This window comes from Oncorhynchus masou, chromosome 9 (assembly GCF_036934945.1).
Source record: "Oncorhynchus masou masou isolate Uvic2021 chromosome 9, UVic_Omas_1.1, whole genome shotgun sequence".
Lineage (NCBI taxonomy): Eukaryota > Metazoa > Chordata > Actinopteri > Salmoniformes > Salmonidae > Oncorhynchus > Oncorhynchus masou.
In genome coordinates this window covers 77,996,082-78,014,854 of record NC_088220.1, presented here as the reverse complement: position 1 = coordinate 78,014,854, position 18,773 = coordinate 77,996,082, and the positions used below count along the sequence as shown (strand labels likewise).

At 44.0% G+C, this 18,773-nt stretch overlaps 1 protein-coding gene and 1 long non-coding RNA gene across 3 annotated transcripts; one reads left to right on the top strand and one right to left on the bottom strand.

Moving 5' to 3' along the window:
* Positions 1-394: 394 nt before the first annotated feature.
* On the top strand, positions 395-8,573 carry LOC135545312 (uncharacterized). Of its 2 annotated transcripts, XR_010456453.1 has the most exons (5): positions 395-511; positions 4,056-4,195; positions 4,329-4,537; positions 6,561-6,686; positions 6,821-8,573. It is a non-coding gene; the product is annotated as an uncharacterized LOC135545312 (long non-coding RNA). The 2 variants fall into 2 exon arrangements; XR_010456452.1 differs by lacking the exon at positions 395-511 and having other exon boundaries at positions 3,400-4,195.
* Positions 8,574-10,423: 1,850 nt separating this feature from the next.
* On the bottom strand, positions 10,424-15,302 carry trpc2a (transient receptor potential cation channel subfamily C member 2a). The gene is made up of 13 exons (XM_064972733.1): positions 15,288-15,302; positions 14,339-15,031; positions 13,824-14,024; positions 13,531-13,695; positions 13,099-13,273; positions 12,296-12,496; positions 11,965-12,127; positions 11,730-11,822; positions 11,450-11,642; positions 11,177-11,304; positions 11,014-11,074; positions 10,790-10,922; positions 10,424-10,653 (listed from the first exon to the last, which is right to left on the bottom strand). The coding sequence occupies exons 1-13, from the start codon at positions 15,300-15,302 to the stop codon at positions 10,424-10,426; spliced, it is 2,451 nt and encodes an 816-aa protein (XP_064828805.1).
* Positions 15,303-18,773: the final 3,471 nt, after the last annotated feature.

The window sequence follows — 18,773 nt, the reverse complement described above, 5'->3', positions numbered from 1 at the left end:
ATACAAAATGAAGATATTTGCAGTAAAATCACGTTGTGGACCACTCAAATAGTTTTGAGACTAAAATCAGTCCAAGTCAAGCAAGGTACTGTACTATCAGCAATTCATTTTCAACATATTTAGGCTATGAACCATAACAAACGTAATGAAAACCTTTATATCCTAGCATTTCTCATTTTATCACAAAATAATCTCCCATTTAGAGACGGACCATTTGTTGTCGTCCATGTTTGCCTCAACTGGAGAGAAGTTTGGCATCACCGAGATGTTAAATGACTGTAGTAACGAGGTCCTGGAGTACTTGCGGCTCCAATCTATAAGATGTGGGCTTTGTGTTGGGTGATATTAATATAGGATGATATTTTCGACTTTTATTCTCCCCTGTTGCCAGGTTTGTGTCCTCCATCTGGTTAGTCCTGACCCAACCCTGCCAGGAAAACATGTATGGCGTCTTTCACCACGGAGGCGACCAAACAAACTGACACTCACAATTTATTACTCAAAAGTTCAGGTAACATAATGCTCTTCCGTCCTCACTTCTCAAACATTTTATTGCCTATTTCTTTATTAAAATATATATTTTTGTAGGTGTAGATCAGCTTTACAATTGCAGATAGATTGTGGTTTCCATGAATGTTATTGTCTGCATCATTTCCAATCCCCCATATATTTATTTTTGTAAATATGTATATATTTATATAGACAATACCAGTCAAAGGTTTGGACACACCTACTCATTCAAGGGGTTTTCTTTATTTTTTACTATTTCTATACTGTAGACTAATAGTGAAGACATCAAAACTATGAAAAACACCATGTAGTATCCAAAAAAGCAACAATCAAAATTTAATTCTTCAAAGTCGCCACCCTTTGCCTTGGTATATTAAAAGCTTTACACACTCTTGGCATTCGGTTCATACTGCAGAACACAGGTAAGAATGAACCTGATCAAAGAAAGAGCACTAAAGTATTTTGAATATGTAAAGGGGAAGGGGGAGACCTAGTCAGTTGTACAATTGAATGTATTCAACTGAAATGTGTCTTCTGCATTTAATCCAACCCCTCTGAATCAGAGATATGTGGGGGTCTGGCTTACTCGATATCCACGTCTTCAGCGCCTGGGGAACAGTGTGTTAACTGCCCGGGGAACAGTGGGTTAACTGCCTGGGGAACAGTGGGTTAACTGCCCGGGGAACAGTGGGTTAACTGCCCGGGGAACAGTGGGTTAACTGCCTGGGGAACAGTGGGTTAACTGCCTGGGGAACAGTGGGTTAACTGCCCGGGGAACAGTGGGTTAACTGCCTGGGGAACAGTGGGTTAACTGCCTGGGGAACAGTGGGTTAACTGTCTGGGGAACAGTGGGTTAACTGTCTGGGGAACAGTGGGTTAACTGCCTGGGGAACAGTGGGTTAACTGCCTGGGGAACAGTGGGTTAACTGCCTGGGGAACAGTGGGTTAACTGCCCGGGGAACAGTGGGTTAACTGCCTGGGGAACAGTGGGTTAACTGCCTGGGGAACAGTGGGTTAACTGCCTGGGGAACAGTGGGTTAACTGCCTGGGGAACAGTGGGTTAACTGTCTGGGGAACAGTGGGTTAACTGCCCCGGGGAACAGTGGGTTAACTGCCTGGGGAACAGTGGGTTAACTGCCTGGGGAACAGTGGGTTAACTGCCTGGGGAACAGTGGGTTAACTGCCTGGGGAACAGTGGGTTAACTGCCCGGGGAACAGTGGGTTAACTGCCTGGGGAACAGTGGGTTAACTGCCCGGGGAACAGTGGGTTAACTGCCCGGGGAACAGTGGGTTAACTGCCCGGGGAACAGTGGGTTAACTGCCCGGGGAACAGTGGGTTAACTGCCTGGGGAACAGTGGGTTAACTGTCTGGGGAACAGTGGGTTAACTGCCTGGGGAACAGTGGGTTAACTGCCTGGGGAACAGTGGGTTAACTGCCTGGGGAACAGTGGGTTAACTGCCTGGGGAACAGTGGGTTAACTGCCTGGGGAACAGTGGGTTAACTGCCCGGGGAACAGTGGGTTAACTGCCTGGGGAACAGTGGGTTAACTGCCTGGGGAACAGTGGGTTAACTGCCTGGGGAACAGTGGGTTAACTGCCTGGGGAACAGTGGGTTAACTGTCTGGGGAACAGTGGGTTAACTGCCCGGGGAACAGTGGGTTAACTGCCTGGGGAACAGTGGGTTAACTGCCTGGGGAACAGTGGGTTAACTGCCTGGGGAACAGTGGGTTAACTGCCTGGGGAACAGTGGGTTAACTGCCTGGGGAACAGTGGGTTAACTGCCCTGGGGAACAGTGGGTTAACTGCCTGGGGAACAGTGGGTTAACTGCCCGGGAACAGTGGGTTAACTGGGGAACAGTGGGTTAACTGCCCGGGGAACAGTGGGTTAACTGCCCGGGAACAGTGGGTTAACTGCCTGGGGAACAGTGGGTTAACTGCCTGGGGAACAGTGGGTTAACTGCCTGGGGAACAGTGGGTTAACTGCCTGGGGAACAGTGGGTTAACTGCCTGGGGAACAGTGTGTTAACTGCCTGGGGAACAGTGGGTTAACTGCCCGGGAACAGTGGGTTAACTGCCCGGGAACAGTGTGTTAACTGCCTGGGGAACAGTGGGTTAACTGCCTGGGGAACAGTGGGTTAACTGCCTGGGGAACAGTGGGTTAACTGCCTGGGGAACAGTGGGTTAACTGCCTGGGGAACAGTGGGTTAACTGTCTGGGGAACAGTGGGTTAACTGCCTGGGGAACAGTGGGTTAACTGCCCGGGGAACAGTGGGTTAACTGCCCGGGAACAGTGGGTTAACTGCCCGGAGAACAGTGGGTTAACTGCCCAGAACAGTGGGTTAACTGCCCGGGGAACAGTGGGTTAACTGCCTGGGGAACAGTGGGTTAACTGCCTGGGGAACAGTGGGTTAACTGCCTGGGGAACAGTGGGTTAACTGCCTGGGGAACAGTGGGTTAACTGCCTGGGGAACAGTGGGTTAACTGTCTGGGGGACAGTGGGTTAACTGCCTGGGGAACAGTGGGTTAACTGCCTGGGGAACAGTGGGTTAACTGCCCGGGAACAGTGGGTTAACTGTCTGGGGAACAGTGGGTTAACTGCCCGGGGAACAGTGGGTTAACTGCCCGGGAACAGTGGGTTAACTGCCTGGGGAACAGTGGGTTAACTGCCCGGGAACAGTGGGTTAACTGCCCGGGAACAGTGGGTTAACTGCCTGGGGAACAGTGGGTTAACTGCCTGGGGAACAGTGGGTTAACTGTCTGGGGAACAGTGGGTTAACTGTCTGGGGAACAGTGGGTTAACTGCCCGGGGAACAGTGGGTTAACTGCCCGGGGAACAGTGGGTTAACTGCCCGGGGAACAGTGGGTTAACTGCCTGGGGAACAGTGGGTTAACTGCCTGGGGAACAGTGGGTTAACTGCCTGGGGAACAGTGCGTTAACTGCCTGGGGAACAGTGGGTTAACTGCCCGGGGAACAGTGGGTTAACTGCCTGGGGAACAGTGGGTTAACTGCCTTGATCAGGGGCAGAACGACAGATTTTTACCTTGTCGGCTCGGGGGATTCCATCCAGCAAGAACTGGTTTCTTACAGGTTCTGAGATCCTATACACCTGTGTGACACGGACGGCTACTTTGTGGTCAGTGGAGGTCAGTTTATGAGATGAATTTTTGGATTTTATGGACCGTTGGTGTAGTATCGTAACATAATAACTGACTTCAGGATGGTAAGAATCACAGTCAGACACATTCAAATCCATCTTTAATTAAACAACATGTTATACCTGTATTCACTCGTCTCCCACAGTCTGAAGTCGTTGTTCCAGACCATATTAAGAGTCTGAAATTGACTGGTTGGCTACAGTCCTGTCAGGAGTTTCAGTTGGAGCTTTCATGTCAAGTTGACTGGATATTTATTGAGAGCCAGACAGAAATAAGAGTCTGGTAATGATGTGTAATATCCACTAGATGGCATGATGGTGTATAAAATATTTAGTGGCTCACAAAGTTAATGTCACTCCATCCAAACTGACACAACCTCTGTTTTCCAGAGAACTGTATGGATGCTTATCATGAGCAGACATTAAATATCATCTAGCTGTGACACCACACTGTGAACCCTGGGAGACACCCAGTGCCCCTTAAAGACATTGTGCAGTATGACTGCCAAAGCTACTGACCTCCAAGCACGGTAAGTAAGAGCTGGTTATAATGATAAATTCAACTATTTTTACCTCTGAAAGTGTCACACCAGCTAACACCATTAACACCATTTAATGAGGATGTTGAAATCTCTAATGTTATTGTTTATCCTTTATATCCAGGGGGCAGAAAGGTTGATCTGGCATCAGTGGGAAGAGCTCTGTACTCCTTGTCTCTTGTTTTAACTGTGTTAAGAGCACTGGATCCACTCGACTAGTTAACAGGATAATGGCCCTTCTGCTGCAAGCTGGCTGTCTGAGGAACAACAGAGCTCTACACCTCATCCGTGCTCTACAGCAGTGGTGCTGAAGTGGAGAGGCAGGCCAATAAGGTGGGTGAATGAGTTTGGCTATTCAGGTGTCTGTCTTGATGACTAGAGCCAGGAGTTTATTTATACTTTATCCCTACTATTTTATTTATTTATACTTTCTACTTTATCCCTACTACATTCTACTACATTCTCTTACCAGCACAACCCCTCACCCCTCACCTCAGCAGGTAGGCCTTCGTGCTTGAATCGATATCATCTCGGCAGTGTGTATTACACAATCCTAAAACGGGTCATTTAATGAAAACTACTCCTCCTCTGCTCTGTCTGTATTGTAGATGTTTGTAGAATGTATTTACTTGAAGGAGGAAGTGCTGATGTTCCAAATCAAAGGAAACCATGATATCTCCCACTGGCTAAGACTCCAGACAATGGAGCCGCAGATGCAGAGGTTCTATTCATCTGTCTGATGGTTTTCAGTATTAAACATCATCTGACCAAATCTTTGTGATAATGGTTGAACTGCTCTTCTATAGCAAGCTGTGGCCCGTATGCTGTTCTGGGGCCAGCAGGGCGTGTCTCCAGACATCCAGACTGCTGTGAGACACTATGAGAGCAGAGTTGTCTGTCTGCGGGGACCCAGTGTCCGTGTAAAACTAGGCCATAGTCCTCCTGCAGGTCCGAGGTGAAACACTCAGTTTGATGACACAGTCATCAGTCTCTGTAGTCATTCTAAGTTCAATGATAGTAATGTCTTTTGACAATACCATCATTACATTTAAGGGCCAAGGAGTCAAGAAAGACATTCTAAGGGCAGTCACTTTCCTGAAGAAGCAGTAGAGCAGGTTGGTCCAAATTATGTTCTGAACGTTATCATTATGCATGGGCTGTAGGACTACAATGACACCTTCACAATTGCTCATCATACCATTCTATTCCACAGGGTTTCACGCCAGCGATCAACGCCCTTGGCTGGTGCTATGAGCAGTTTGAGAAGGACTGCTATTTTTGCAAATTTATTTTAAATAAATAAATAAATTAACTATCACATGTACATAAGTATTCAGGCCCTTTACTCAGTACTTTGCTGAATCACCTTTACAGCGATATCAGCCGTGAGTCTTCCTTGGTATGACGCTACAAGTTTGGCAAACCTGTATTTGGGGAGTTTCTCCCATTCTTCTCTGCAGATCCTCTCAAGCTCTGTCAGGTTGGATGGGGAGCGTTGCTGACCAGCTAATTTCAAGTCTCTCCAGAGATGTTCGATCTCAAGTCCGGCTTCTGCCTGGGCCACTCAAGGACATTCAGACTTGTCCCGAAGCCACTCCTGCGTTGTCTTGGCTGTGTGCTTAGGGTCGTTGTCCTTTGGAAAGTGAACCTTCACCCCAGTCTGAGGTCCTGAGCGCTCTGGAGCAGGGTTTCATCAAGGATCTCTCTGTACTTTGCTCCGTTCATATTTCTATAGACAGGTATCTGCCTTTCCAAATAATTTCTAATAAATTGAATTTACCACAGGTGGGCTTCAATCAAGTTGTCCAATCAATTTCTAGTCTCATAGCAAAAGGTCTGAAAACATATGTAAATTGGATATTTCTGTACATAATCAATAAAAAAAGAAAAAACAATGTTTTCGCTTTGTCACTATGGGGTGTTGTGTGTAGATTGATGAGGGGAAAAGTAATTTAATCAATTTTAGAATAAGGCTGTAACATAACAACGTGGAAAAAGTCAAGGGGTCTGAATACAAAAGTTGGATTGGTGAAACTTGTTTCCACAGTGATTATATGCAGTATCAATGCATAACTACAACTAAATCAATGAGTGACACGGAGTTATAAACAGTCTGCATTGACTCTCATTGGATGCATTGTATCTCCATCCATCCCTCCAGCACTGATCAGGATGGGTGACCTGCTGTATGAAGGACATGAGCAGTGACAGAGAGGGGTGGCAGCAGCAGAGCTGTACAAACAGGCAGCACTAAGGAGTGTGATGCCATTACCATCTCATTAAAGGAATGCCGTCACATTCATCTGCCATCCTTCTGTGTGTGTGTGTGTGTGTGTCTGCATGCTTTTCCTCACAGGGCTGGTACAGTTGGTGTGCTTGTTCAAGAGGAACAGGGGTTACCGTTGTCCGTCCAGTCTGAACTGGGTCTGTCACAGCATTACATGGCAGATAACACTGAGCTGGCGACTACACTTTACTGCAGGTATGTACTTTGCCACTGCACACCATTCACAACAACTGCCATCTATCCAACGTGAGAGTATGATGGTACTATATTACTGTCAACTGGCTAGGCTGTTATTACTGTACAATTCCTATACTTTTCCATATGTGCAGAGACTCCAACGGCGCGGCTGAGTCCTACTTGCCCTGCAGATTTGTGATATCCAGTGCATATCTGCAGTCTTTCCAAAAGACCAAGTTATGTATGATGTTGGAATATTGAACTTGTAGTATTCAACATAGATGTACAGTATGATATGAAAATTGATATTGGGTTGTCTTCTCTCCAGGTCTCTGGTACTGTGGTAGTTGCAGTTCCACCAATCCTCTTCATCATCCCCTGTGTTCTCAGGGAGCGTGGCATCATGTCTTATCATCACTAGGTCCAGGAAGTCCATCAATCAGCCTATCATGTCTTATCATCACTAGGTCCAGGAAGTCCATCAATCAGCCTATCATGTCTTATCATCACTAGGACCAGGAAGTCCATCAGCCTATCATGTCTTATCATCACTAGGACCAGGAAGTCCATCAATCAGCCTATCATGTCTTATCATCACTAGGACCAGGAAGTCCATCAATCAGCCTATCATGTCTTATCATCACTCGGACCAGGAAGTCCATCAGCCTATCATGTCTTATCATCACTAGGATCAGGAAATCCATGTGTCACACCCTGATCAGTTTCACCTGTCTTGTGCTTGTCTCCACCCCCCACCAAGTGTCTCCCATTTGTTCCCATTATCCCCTATACCAGTAGTTTCTGTTTGTCTGTTGCCAGTTTGTCAAGCTTACCAGCATGTTTTCCTGTACTTGTTTTTCTAGTCTGTTTTCTAGTCCTCCCGGTTCCGACCTTTTCTGCCTTCCTTGACCTCGAGCCTTTCTACCGTCCTGTACCCATCTGACTCTGTCCTGGTTTACGAACTTCTACCTGTCCTCGACCTGCCTCTTGCCTGCCTTGTCTATTAATAAATATCAGAGACTTGAACCATCTGCCTCCTGTGTCTGCATTTGGATCTCATCCTGTGTCTTTATACCATCAACCTATCATGTCTTATCATCCCTAGGACCAGAAAGCCCATCAACCTATCATGTCTTATCATCCCTAGGACCAGGACGCCCATCAACCTATCATGTCTTATCATCACTAGGACCAGGAAGCCCATCAACCTATCATGTCTTATCATCCCTAGGACCAGGAAGCCCATCAACCTATCATGTCTTATCATCCCTAGGACCAGGAAGCCCATCAACCTATCATGTCTTATCATCCCTAGGACCAGAAAGCCCATCAACCTATCATGTCTTATCATCCCTAGGACCAGGAAGCCCATCAACCTATCATGTCTTATCATCCCTAGGACCAGGAAGCCCATCAACCTATCATGTCTTATCATCCCTAGGACCAGGAAGCCCATCAACCTATCATGTCTTATCATCCCTAGGACCAGGAAGCCCATCAACCTATCATGTCTTATCATCCCTAGGACCAGGAAGCCCATCAACCTATCATGTCTTATCATCCCTAGGACCAGGAAGCCCATCAACCTATCATGTCTTATCATCCCTAGGACCAGGAAGCCCATCAACCTATCATGTCTTATCATCCCTAGGACCAGGAAGCCCATCAAAACTACAAGGAAGATGACTGTATCAGGAGAAACTCCCAGGAAGCAATTATTTTCACAGATTGTATTCTCAGTTTACAGATTTAGTTTTTATAGCTAAAGAAATGGTCTTTTGTGTTTTTATCTTTGTACTATCTTCATTCCAGATAAAACAATGTCCAAAATGTAATGTATAAATTCATTCCTATGTACTGTATGATCATGGTTTACAGAACTTTCTTTTGATTGAGGTGTATCAATAAAGCAAACTGTTTTGACAAATCATTGTTTTTTATTGACTGGGGCTCCAGTGTAGAACAGATCATTCAGGGGGTGGGGAGTGACTAATACCGTGGTGTCCCTGAACATAGTCATTTCCCAGGCCCATAGAGGACCGTGCTCTTGGCCTCTGGGCTCCAGGGCTCCTGGTAATGAATGACTGGTGACGCCCCAGGGGTTCACCAGGCCTGGCACAAACAGCAGGTGAACAGCAAGCTGACACCTGTACACAGACACACTGGAGCCTGGAAAGCACACAGTTACCCTTCTAATTGAAACAACATGAAATGACTGAGTCATGAGCTGGATGGGTAACATTGTAGTCTGTTTTACTGTGTGGTAATGTCACAGTCCGATCTCCCCATACACTCAAAAGCAGGCAGTACGTTACGCTGTCTGCATTACTCTCTGCAATACTCTATATTATTCTGTCTGCATTACTCTGTCTACATTACTCTGTACCACATGTTTTCAGTAACACTTTTCTTGACACCCAGTGTCATAACATGTCATATGTCATAACAGCTGACATAACCTGTTATAATATGGTCATAACACTGTCAGTGCTCATATATTTAGACCTGTTGTGACATAAATTGCGTTATTTTATAAAACCTACCGCACAAGGCAAAACATTCCATTACACCTTAGTCTACTTGTCAACAGTATATTTATGTTCTATAACATATTCTGAAATTCACCATATATTATCATTGCAATTGCTCACACATTGATGTCAGGTATGTTAGATTTCAGGAGCAGGACAAAACCACCTCTTTTTGAATGATGACTGATATAAGGGCCCATCTTGCTTATATGGTTGTGATGGTCATAATGCTTCATAACAGTGTCATAACGTGTATTTTCTTAGTCCAAGTAAAGTGACACAGTATGGTCATAATGCTTCATAACAGTGTGATGGTGTATGTTCTACAAATTAGTAAAAAAAATAATGAAAAAAGACGACGTAAAGAATTTGTTCCAACAACAAAGGATTTCAGAAACAAACCTTCAAACTAAAGGCAACTGAATACAGATGGGTTTTGACACTGTAGGTGTTGTAACCAGCCATAAAATAATGCAATATATCTTACAACAGGTGTAAATATATGGGTCCTGACAGTGTTGTGACCATACTATGACAAGTTGTGACAGATTATGACAAGTTGTGACAGGTCATGACAGGTTGTGACAGGTCGTGACAGGTCATGACAGGTCATGACAAGTTGTGACAGGTTGTGACAGGTTATGACAAGTTGTGACAGGTCATGACAGGTTATGACAAGTTATGTCAGCTGTTATGACAATTTATGATATAGCGTGTTATGACACTGGGTGTCAAATAAAGTGTTACCATGTTTTTTCATACAAGAGTTCTCTATATAGACATGTTATGGTACAGTAAACGTAATTACTACATTTTAAACTGATCATCAGGTTATCCATGCAATTATTTGGTTTTTTTTTCTACTCAAACATGCTTTTGCTAATTGCTACTTATTTATGACACGCATAATCAGACAAAATATGTAGGAGTGGTAGGTTTCTCACATAATGGTAGGCAACTTACATAATAAGCAAGCATAGCTGTTGTGAATATTCACAGAAAGCTATCAGGCAGGGATTACATCACGACATGATGCTAGTGTTCTCTTCCACTGTTCCTGTGTGCAGGTACTCTCTGTTTCTCTCTCCAGGAACTCCTGCCCACCATGGGACTCAGGGCTGATGTCTGGGGAGCTCTCACTGTTGTTTGTGGGGGTGTTGTTCTCTGTAAACACCTCCTGGGATCATTTCTGTTTTCCCTTCCTCTTCCCCTCCTCCACCACCCCTACGAGGTGCAGATTGACTCGTACAGGTCTGGGCTATTCCCCATGGCCTCATTTTTATCAAAGTTCTTAAAGTTGTTCTTTGCTCCTTTTATGTACTTGCCCAGGAAGTTGCCTTTATCGCCCTTTGAGCCAAAGGACTTGCTGTTCTGCAGGTTCTGATAGAACTTCTTCATATCAGAGTGAAGTCTCCTCACCCCCTTGTTCAGCTCTGTGATCCTGTTGCCCACATCTGTTTAAAAACAAAAACCCCATGAGAGATAGAAACACAAAGAACAATATGTAGCAGTCACTGTTCTCGACTTTAGGTCAAGGTACCTGTATAGGGCTAACACATGCTTTACTGTGGGCACATTTAGTCCCTCTACCTTTACGTGTCGCCTCTCCAAACTCCCTGCGGGCTGCTTCTATGTAGCGCTGCACCAGCGCCTTGACCACCTGCAGGCGATATGACACTCGGTCCATCCCAGCCTCTCCACCGTTGTTCATTGTACTGTTGGACTGGAGGTGTAAAGGAAAAAAATATATGAGTCTGAAGTGATTCTGCTTCTGTGTAGTAAGTTTGGTAAAAAAATATATATCTAGAACCCACCATAGAGGCAATAGGAGGATAGTCTGGAATTTTCTTTCGGTTGCAGCAACAGAAAAAGCTCCTATGACAAAGAAAAAAAAACACTTGCCGAACGGTTTGATGATAATTTCCACTGTTTAAAGCTTGTTACAGAGGCCGGTGTTGCAGTCAGTGGCCAGCCTACCTCAGTAAGTAGAACAAGGCCTTTGGAGAGGGGACGAGGTTGAAGGGTACAGGTATAGTGGAGCCCTCTCTGAAGTAACTCAAGTAGAGCTTTGAACGAGCAAACTTCCATTCAACATCAGCATCATCCTGACAGGGTCCAAAAGGATGACAGTCAAAGAGGACATTGTTAAAACATGTTTGTTTTTTGTTTTATTAGTTTCCCTCACATGTATCATGCACATGTTAACATGTTTGATATATTGATTTGCGATGCAAGATTATTATTTTATACCTCTATCTTCTGGAATGAATTAGTGATCATGGCGATAAGCATATTGAGCAGGATAATGACAATGACGAGAGTGAAGACCCCATACAGGACCCTGCCCACAAACTGAGCCAGGACAAAATCTGGCATGTCCACATAGCCTTGATTAGATGCACCAAACATAGTCCAGAAGAGAAAGCTGAAGGTTTCATTGAAGCTGAAACCAAAGGAGAAGTGCAATAGGAATGAATGCATAGAGCTCTGTAGTTTTGGAAGATTTTGGTAAAGATTCAAACTGTCATACCGTCCAAGATGTGGAGAAGTTGCATAGGGCACGTAGATATTATTCAGTCCACAGAGAAAAGCTGTTCCAATGATCATCAAGAGAAACATGAACCTAAAGGACAAGAGGGAAGAAGTGTTGTATTTGTGTTGTAGTTATTTGAACTATACGACATTAAGTTCATTTATATATTTGCGCATTACTTTCTGGAGTGTCATTTCGAAATGCAAAGTGTCCTGACGTGTCCTTGTCTTACCTCAACATGTCATCTATCATTATACCAATGGAGATCTGTAGAGTACCCAGAGACTCATGGGCAGGCAGGATGTAGGCCAGTCGGGTGAAGCTGAGCATGCTGGTCACAGCGAACAGAATCTCTGAGATCAGCTGAGGGTCCTCCTGCCACCATTCATCCCGCACTGCAATAAGGCAGGAAATAGCCATACATGAAGATTCACAAAGATCAGTTGGATTAAACCCAATAGTGTACTTTAGGTGATCATATACAGTAACAGGATATTGAGTTGTATGATACGGAATTAAACATAATATACAATACCGATGTCTTGTTGGTATGTACAGCTCACCTGTTTGGGTGAAGTAGGCACACTTCTCAACCAAGTTTTGGTCTTGGCAAACAAAATGACCAATTGCCATGATGAGGACTCTCAGACCGAAGGAAGCCAAGTACATGCTGAGTACTATCATGTCCAGAATGTTGGACCAGTCCACGATGTAACCCCTCAGACCCTCCGCCCACACATTCTTACACTCACTCCAGAAGAAACCTAGAGGGGAAGGATCATGTCGTTCCCATATTTTCATATTATGCTTATAGTTAAACTTATAGTTAAACTTTCATCTCTAACATGCTACATACACTGAGTATACCAAACGTTAGGGACACCTTCCTAATATTGAGTTTCCCTAAGAACAGCCTCAATTTGTCGGGGCTTGGACTTTACAATGTGTCGAAAACGTTCCACAGGGATGATGGCCCATGTTGACACCAATGCTTCCCACAGAGTGTGAAAAACTCAGCAGCATTGCAGTTCTTGACAAAAGCCGGTGCACCTGGCCCCTACTACCATACCCTGTTCTAAGGCACTTACATTTTTAGTCTTGCCCATTCACCCTCTCAATGGCACACATACGCAATCCATGTCTCAATTGTCTCAAGGCTTTAAAAATCTCCTTCCCTTCATCTACACTGGTTGAAGAGGACCTGCATTCACCTGGTCAGTCTATTTCATGGAAATAACAGGTGTTCTTAATGTTTGTACACTCAGTGTATAAAGGAGCCTATACTTTACAAAGAGTTTGTAAAGAGTTTGTGTTATGAGAGATTGATGAATCGATAGTAAAGAATTACAACATAACATAGACCTACCGACCACCCAGATCATATGGAGGGAGTTGTAGAGGATGTTTTGCTGCCGGGATGCGAACTCATCGCGGTACAGCTCCATGAAAATAGACTCAGCTAGAAGGGTGATGATGAACCACAGGTAGGAGGCAGAGTGCAGCAGGAATTTGATCACAGGTATCTTCAAAGTCTTTCCAATCTGAAATAGAAACACAATCCTTACAACACATCTGAAAAATGTATTTTACACTAGGGCTGGATTCAATCAATATCGGGGAAAAAAAAAAAAAAACGCGAAGACAATTTCCGATTGAGCCGACATATGCAGTGTTAACTGTGAATGCAGTCTCCGCAAACACAGGGACATTGTCTTTCTATTTAAATTGAGCTATAAACTCGGAATTTCTGCAAAACTTCTGTGATATGGATTGAATCCAGACGCTACTCTTAGCTCACCTTGGACTTGGGAGCGACCCAGTAGATCATACAGAGGAGAGGCATGGTGAAGAAGATCCCAAGAGACACCGTGAGTTTCCAGACTGTCTTGCTGCCCCGCCACCCTGGGATGTTTCCACACCAAATGGACGACAGCACTTGCTGGCAGATGGGATGACTCACAAACTAGAAGAGGAGAAAAAACTGTGAAAGTAACACATGCTCACATGTTATAAACGTTTCTATTTTTATTCGTTTGAAGATAATTTAGTTTGAGTACAATACAGGTGGTATGGGGTAGGTAAAGTAGTTACCAGTTTTTGATTGTAATTGACTGCAAGGCGTAGGCGTGACAGGGTTGGAATCCCCTCCTCAAAGGTCTGCTCGTCCAGTTCATCTTCATTATCGTCATCACAGATGTTCAGGACCGTTGTGACCTCACTCTGGTTGCGACACATGGCCAGCATCTCCACTGCGAACTCCTGACACAGCTCTTCCAGGCTCAGGTACTGGGGCTGAGGAACACAGAGACATACAGAGACTGAAACAACTAGATACACCAGCAGACCTTTAGATATGTGAGCCTTCGTTCTTCCTTTTCTTGACTTCATGTGAGCTAACATTAAAATTTGATTTACTTTACCTTGATGTTAAAATGTTACCAACAAATTGGCTCATTCATCCCCCCTCCTCTCACCTGTAACTATTCCCCAGGGTGTTGAGAATGAGAATGTGTTCTCAGTCTACTTACCTGGTAAAATAAGGGTAAAAAACTGTAAATAATATTGTACTACATTGTCATTTACCCACAACATCAATTAACTCATACCTTAAATTCAGGTTCTTTCTTGGAGAGCTTGCGTAGCTCCCGGCTGAGTCTGAAGGCACTGAGCATGGCATCCTCTGTGGTGATGGAGAGGTATGCCCGGCTGGCCATACCCCGGTAGGTGTTGATACGAGACAGAGAAAACTTCAGCAGGTCATACTGACGGCCGTTCCTGCACTCCAGACAGGTACAGGAGATAGAGTGAGGCAGAGGGATGGCATGACCCTTCTTAGTCAACATGGTGACAATGTCATACAGGTCCTTCTGACAGGCCAGGGTCAGCGGGGTCACTCCGGGGGCAAACTGGGAGTCATCAATGGAGTGGTCAAATATGGCCATGGAGAATGAGCGCACATCCATCTTGTTGCCCTTTTCCTGGTCCATGCGGTCCAGGAGCCTCTTGACCACCCGGGGCTGGTTGGTGTCCACCGCCACCAGCAGCGCCTCGTAGATCTGCCTAAAGTCAAACTTGACGCCCAGCATCATAGCGGAGAAAGTGTCCTCATTGCCCATGCGGATGGACAGGTTCAGGGCTTCTCTCCACAGACGGTCCTCAGACTCATCCAGCTGGCGGATGATGCCATCCCCTGTGGACAGCAGGCTGCCCACCAGAATTGCGTTGTCTTCCTGAATGGCTGCTATCAGCTCCGGGGGGAAATTAAGCTTTTTGTTCACAATCGCCTGCCATTGGTCTGGCTGAGAGAGGATTTAACATGACATGTTGTAATGTACAGTAATTTAATACAATTATCCAGAATATTGTGTTTTGAACCACAATTTTACTCAGTAATACTTTCGGCATTTATATTATATAGTAACTACAATAGTTGTTGTTTTTATCTCATAGGCTATATATATCAGAGTAATCAGTTATTCAAACATTCAAAGTGTTAACCCAAAAGTTTTGTTTACATAAAACGGTACAGCAATATTAGAGCATAGGAAGTCTTACCGTAATATTGTCCATGTTGGTTAGCAGGGAAAACAAATGAAATCCTCCTTGTCGAGAACCTTCATCTGTAATGCATAATGTAAGTCCATATAAGACTGGTCGCTAAGTCGTACTTGAGGAGAACAGACTGAGACCTAATGCTCCAGACAGTCAGAGCAGAGACCTGTTGCCTCTGTGTTGCCTGCTTCTGCTTTTACCTCTGTTACTGTGTAGATCAGCACTGGGGATTCCCACCAGAGCACATTAACGCAACAGAACAACCAGTAACAGGCGCCTCCCAAGAGGAGTAAACCAATTATCACAGAGCATCTCATCGAGGTTTTAGGATTTGTACAGTGTCTCATTTCTCTTCAATGTTTCTATATCATTTTAATTCTGATCTCAGACCTGGAAATGGGTATCTGTGGTGTATCAACAATGTAGGCACTTTAAGATCCCACAAAGGGCCTATGGCCCTGTTGCTTATAGCCTAATGTAGGTTATCGACTGTTGTCCACATGGATTTACACCTATGGTCCATCAACAAAGTGACCGTCTCCAACAATAGGCTATGTGCAGAGTATACCTTGATATAAAATAATAAAGTAAAAAGTATAAAGATATAATTTGCATAAAAATGAACATTTCTGATAGACAATGAAAACAGCAGGAACCAATTAATGAGAGGCGAGAAACCTGTGCATAAAAGCCATGCACTTGCCCGGCGCGCTCACACAGATATGGCAGAGGAAACTCACAGATATGGTGAGTGGAGACAGGTTTGTGTTTTCCCAAAAGAAATACAAACATTTCTATATAACTGGGAACCAAACTGGCGTTTGTTTGTTTGACTAATAATGTACAAATCATGTTTGACGTGACTATTAGTAGAATAGTTAAGTCAGATAGCAATGTTTGTAACAAACAACTAGGCTAGACCGTTTGTGATAATCCATTTTTATGGAGGGAAATGTCTGACACAGAGGAATCATACAGCCATTATTTTTGAGGGGGCACAAAGTATGTGAGGAGAGAGTGGGGGTGTTGTGGAGGAGGGTTCTGGAATTCAGAGAATTTTGCATTTTGAATTCTGTTTTCCTTCCGTGTAAATTGAACGTCCCACCCACCCCTCTCTCCCTTTGCCCTCAGAACAGGCTCAATTCGTCGTGGCATCAACTCTACAAGGTAAACGGGAAACTGTTGAGTGAGAAAAACCCAGCAACATTGCAGTCCTTTGACACAAACTGCCTAGCACCTACTACCATACCTCGTTCAAAGGCACTTACATTTTTTGTGTTGCCCATTGACCCTATGAATGGCACACATACACAATCCATGTCTCAAGGCTTAAAAATCCTTCTTTAACTTGTCTCCTCCCCTTCATCTCAACTGATTGATGTGGATTTAACAAGTAACATCAATAAGGGATCATAGCTTTCACCTGGATTCACCTGGTCAGTCTGTCATGGAAAGAGCAGGTCTTCTTAATGTTGTGTATACTACTCACACACTTTGTATTGCATATTTGAAATATTTACCTGAATTCCTTACCACCCCACTAAATGTGCCACTACCAAAACATAGTGGGAACGTAGCAACAAAAAGAGAACCATGCATCATTTTGATGAACCTTCTATTCCAGATGCAAATATAATTTCTAAAATGTATTTATCTCCGCTGGTCCTCTCTAAAATGCTCAATGTTTGTCAAGCCCTGACCTTAGAGATCCTTATTATTCTCTATGTTTGGTTAGGTCAGGGTGTGATGCACTATTGTAAAGTGGCTGTTCCACTGGATGTCAGAAGGTGAATTCACCAATTTGTAAGTCGCTCTGGATAAGAGCGTCTGCTAAATGACTTAAATGTAAATGTACTCGGGTGGGAAAATCTGTTTTCTATTTCTTTGTGTTTTTGGTTGAGTATGGTTCCCAATCAGAGGCAGCTGTCTATCGTTGTCTCTGATTGGGGATCATATATAAGTTGTCATTTTCCTTTTGGGTTTTGTGGGAACTTGTTTTCTGTATAGTTTATTTTGCACCTTCGTTTTTGTCATTGTTATTTTGCTTTTGGTGTCATCAATAAAAATTAAATGTACGCCTACCACGCTGCACCTTGTTCCAGTCATTCCCTAAACGAGGAGCGTAACAATGTTGGTCAGAATCTGCCACAATAACGGACCACAATACAATCCCTCACAAACAAACATGGGGGAACAGAGGGTTAAATAATGAACAAGTAATTGTAACCAGGTGTGTAAGACAAGGACAAAACAAATGGAAAATGAAAAGTGGATCGGCGATGGCTAGAAGGCCGGTGATGTCGACCGCCGAACGCCGCCCGAACAAGGAGAGGGACTGACTTCGGCAGAAGTCGTGACATAGACATTGCCATTGAGGGCTTCCACCATTTAAACGTTGTCAACTGGGTGTGAATTCTTCTGGGTTGGGAGTGATCAGCCAATGATCAGAGAATTGTCTTTTGTTAAAAACTAAGGGTAGCCAAGTGGTTAGAGCGTTGGACTAGTAACCGATATTTTGCAAGTTCAAACCCCCAAGCTGACAAGGTACAAATCTGTCATTCTGCCCCTGAACCGACAGTTAACCCACTGTTCCTAGGCCGTCATTGAAAATAAGAATTTGTTCTTAACTGACTTGCCAAGGTAAAAAAAAAGTTAAATCAAATACCTTTTTTAAATTTTAAAATAATTATTTATTACAAAAAACACAAGGAAGGGGTAACATTAAAGTATTAGAACATCAAGGACAAACAATACAGCATCAAGACACTATCAAACGTGTCAGTCTTTCCGCAACATAGCCATCCTTATGTGTGAGGGTGCGTGTCACAGTTTCCTTTTTCATGATCACAATCTTGTGAAGCCCGAACCCTCCAAGATCCCTCACAGTTCCCCAATAGCTGTCCCTCAACCATTCGAGACCCCTCCCTCAGTCCCCCGGAAGAAAAATATATATAAAATACAATGAATTCCATTCCCCACCCCCAAGAACCCCCCACTGCACCAACAACAAAGAGAATGAACTAAAGAGAAAAAAGGAAAAGATGGAAGAAAACAGGAAACAACAATGCAAAACAATTAAACAAAACAATACATTTAAAACAATGGACATGAAGGACATCTGAAATCATAACAGTAATGCCTACTTTATATGTTTGTGTGCATGTCTGGCACTATTACATGTATGTGTGTGTTCTTGTAGTTGTTTATTTGAATGAGAGTGTGTGTATATGCATGTGTACAAACACCTGCACGGCATCAGCCTCAGGCAAACCGGCATTAGTTGTAAAAACACTGCTACTAAGTGTCATTCAAATGTACTTTTATTATGTTTTATTTGTACTTTTTTCCCCTTTATCTTTTGACCATCATTCTCTCTCTCACACAGCAACTCCACTCCCACTTGTCTCCAATTCCACATCCCAACCATTAGCTTCCCTCGGCCCATCCCATCCCATCATTCTAACTCCACTCTTGTCTCCAATTCCACAT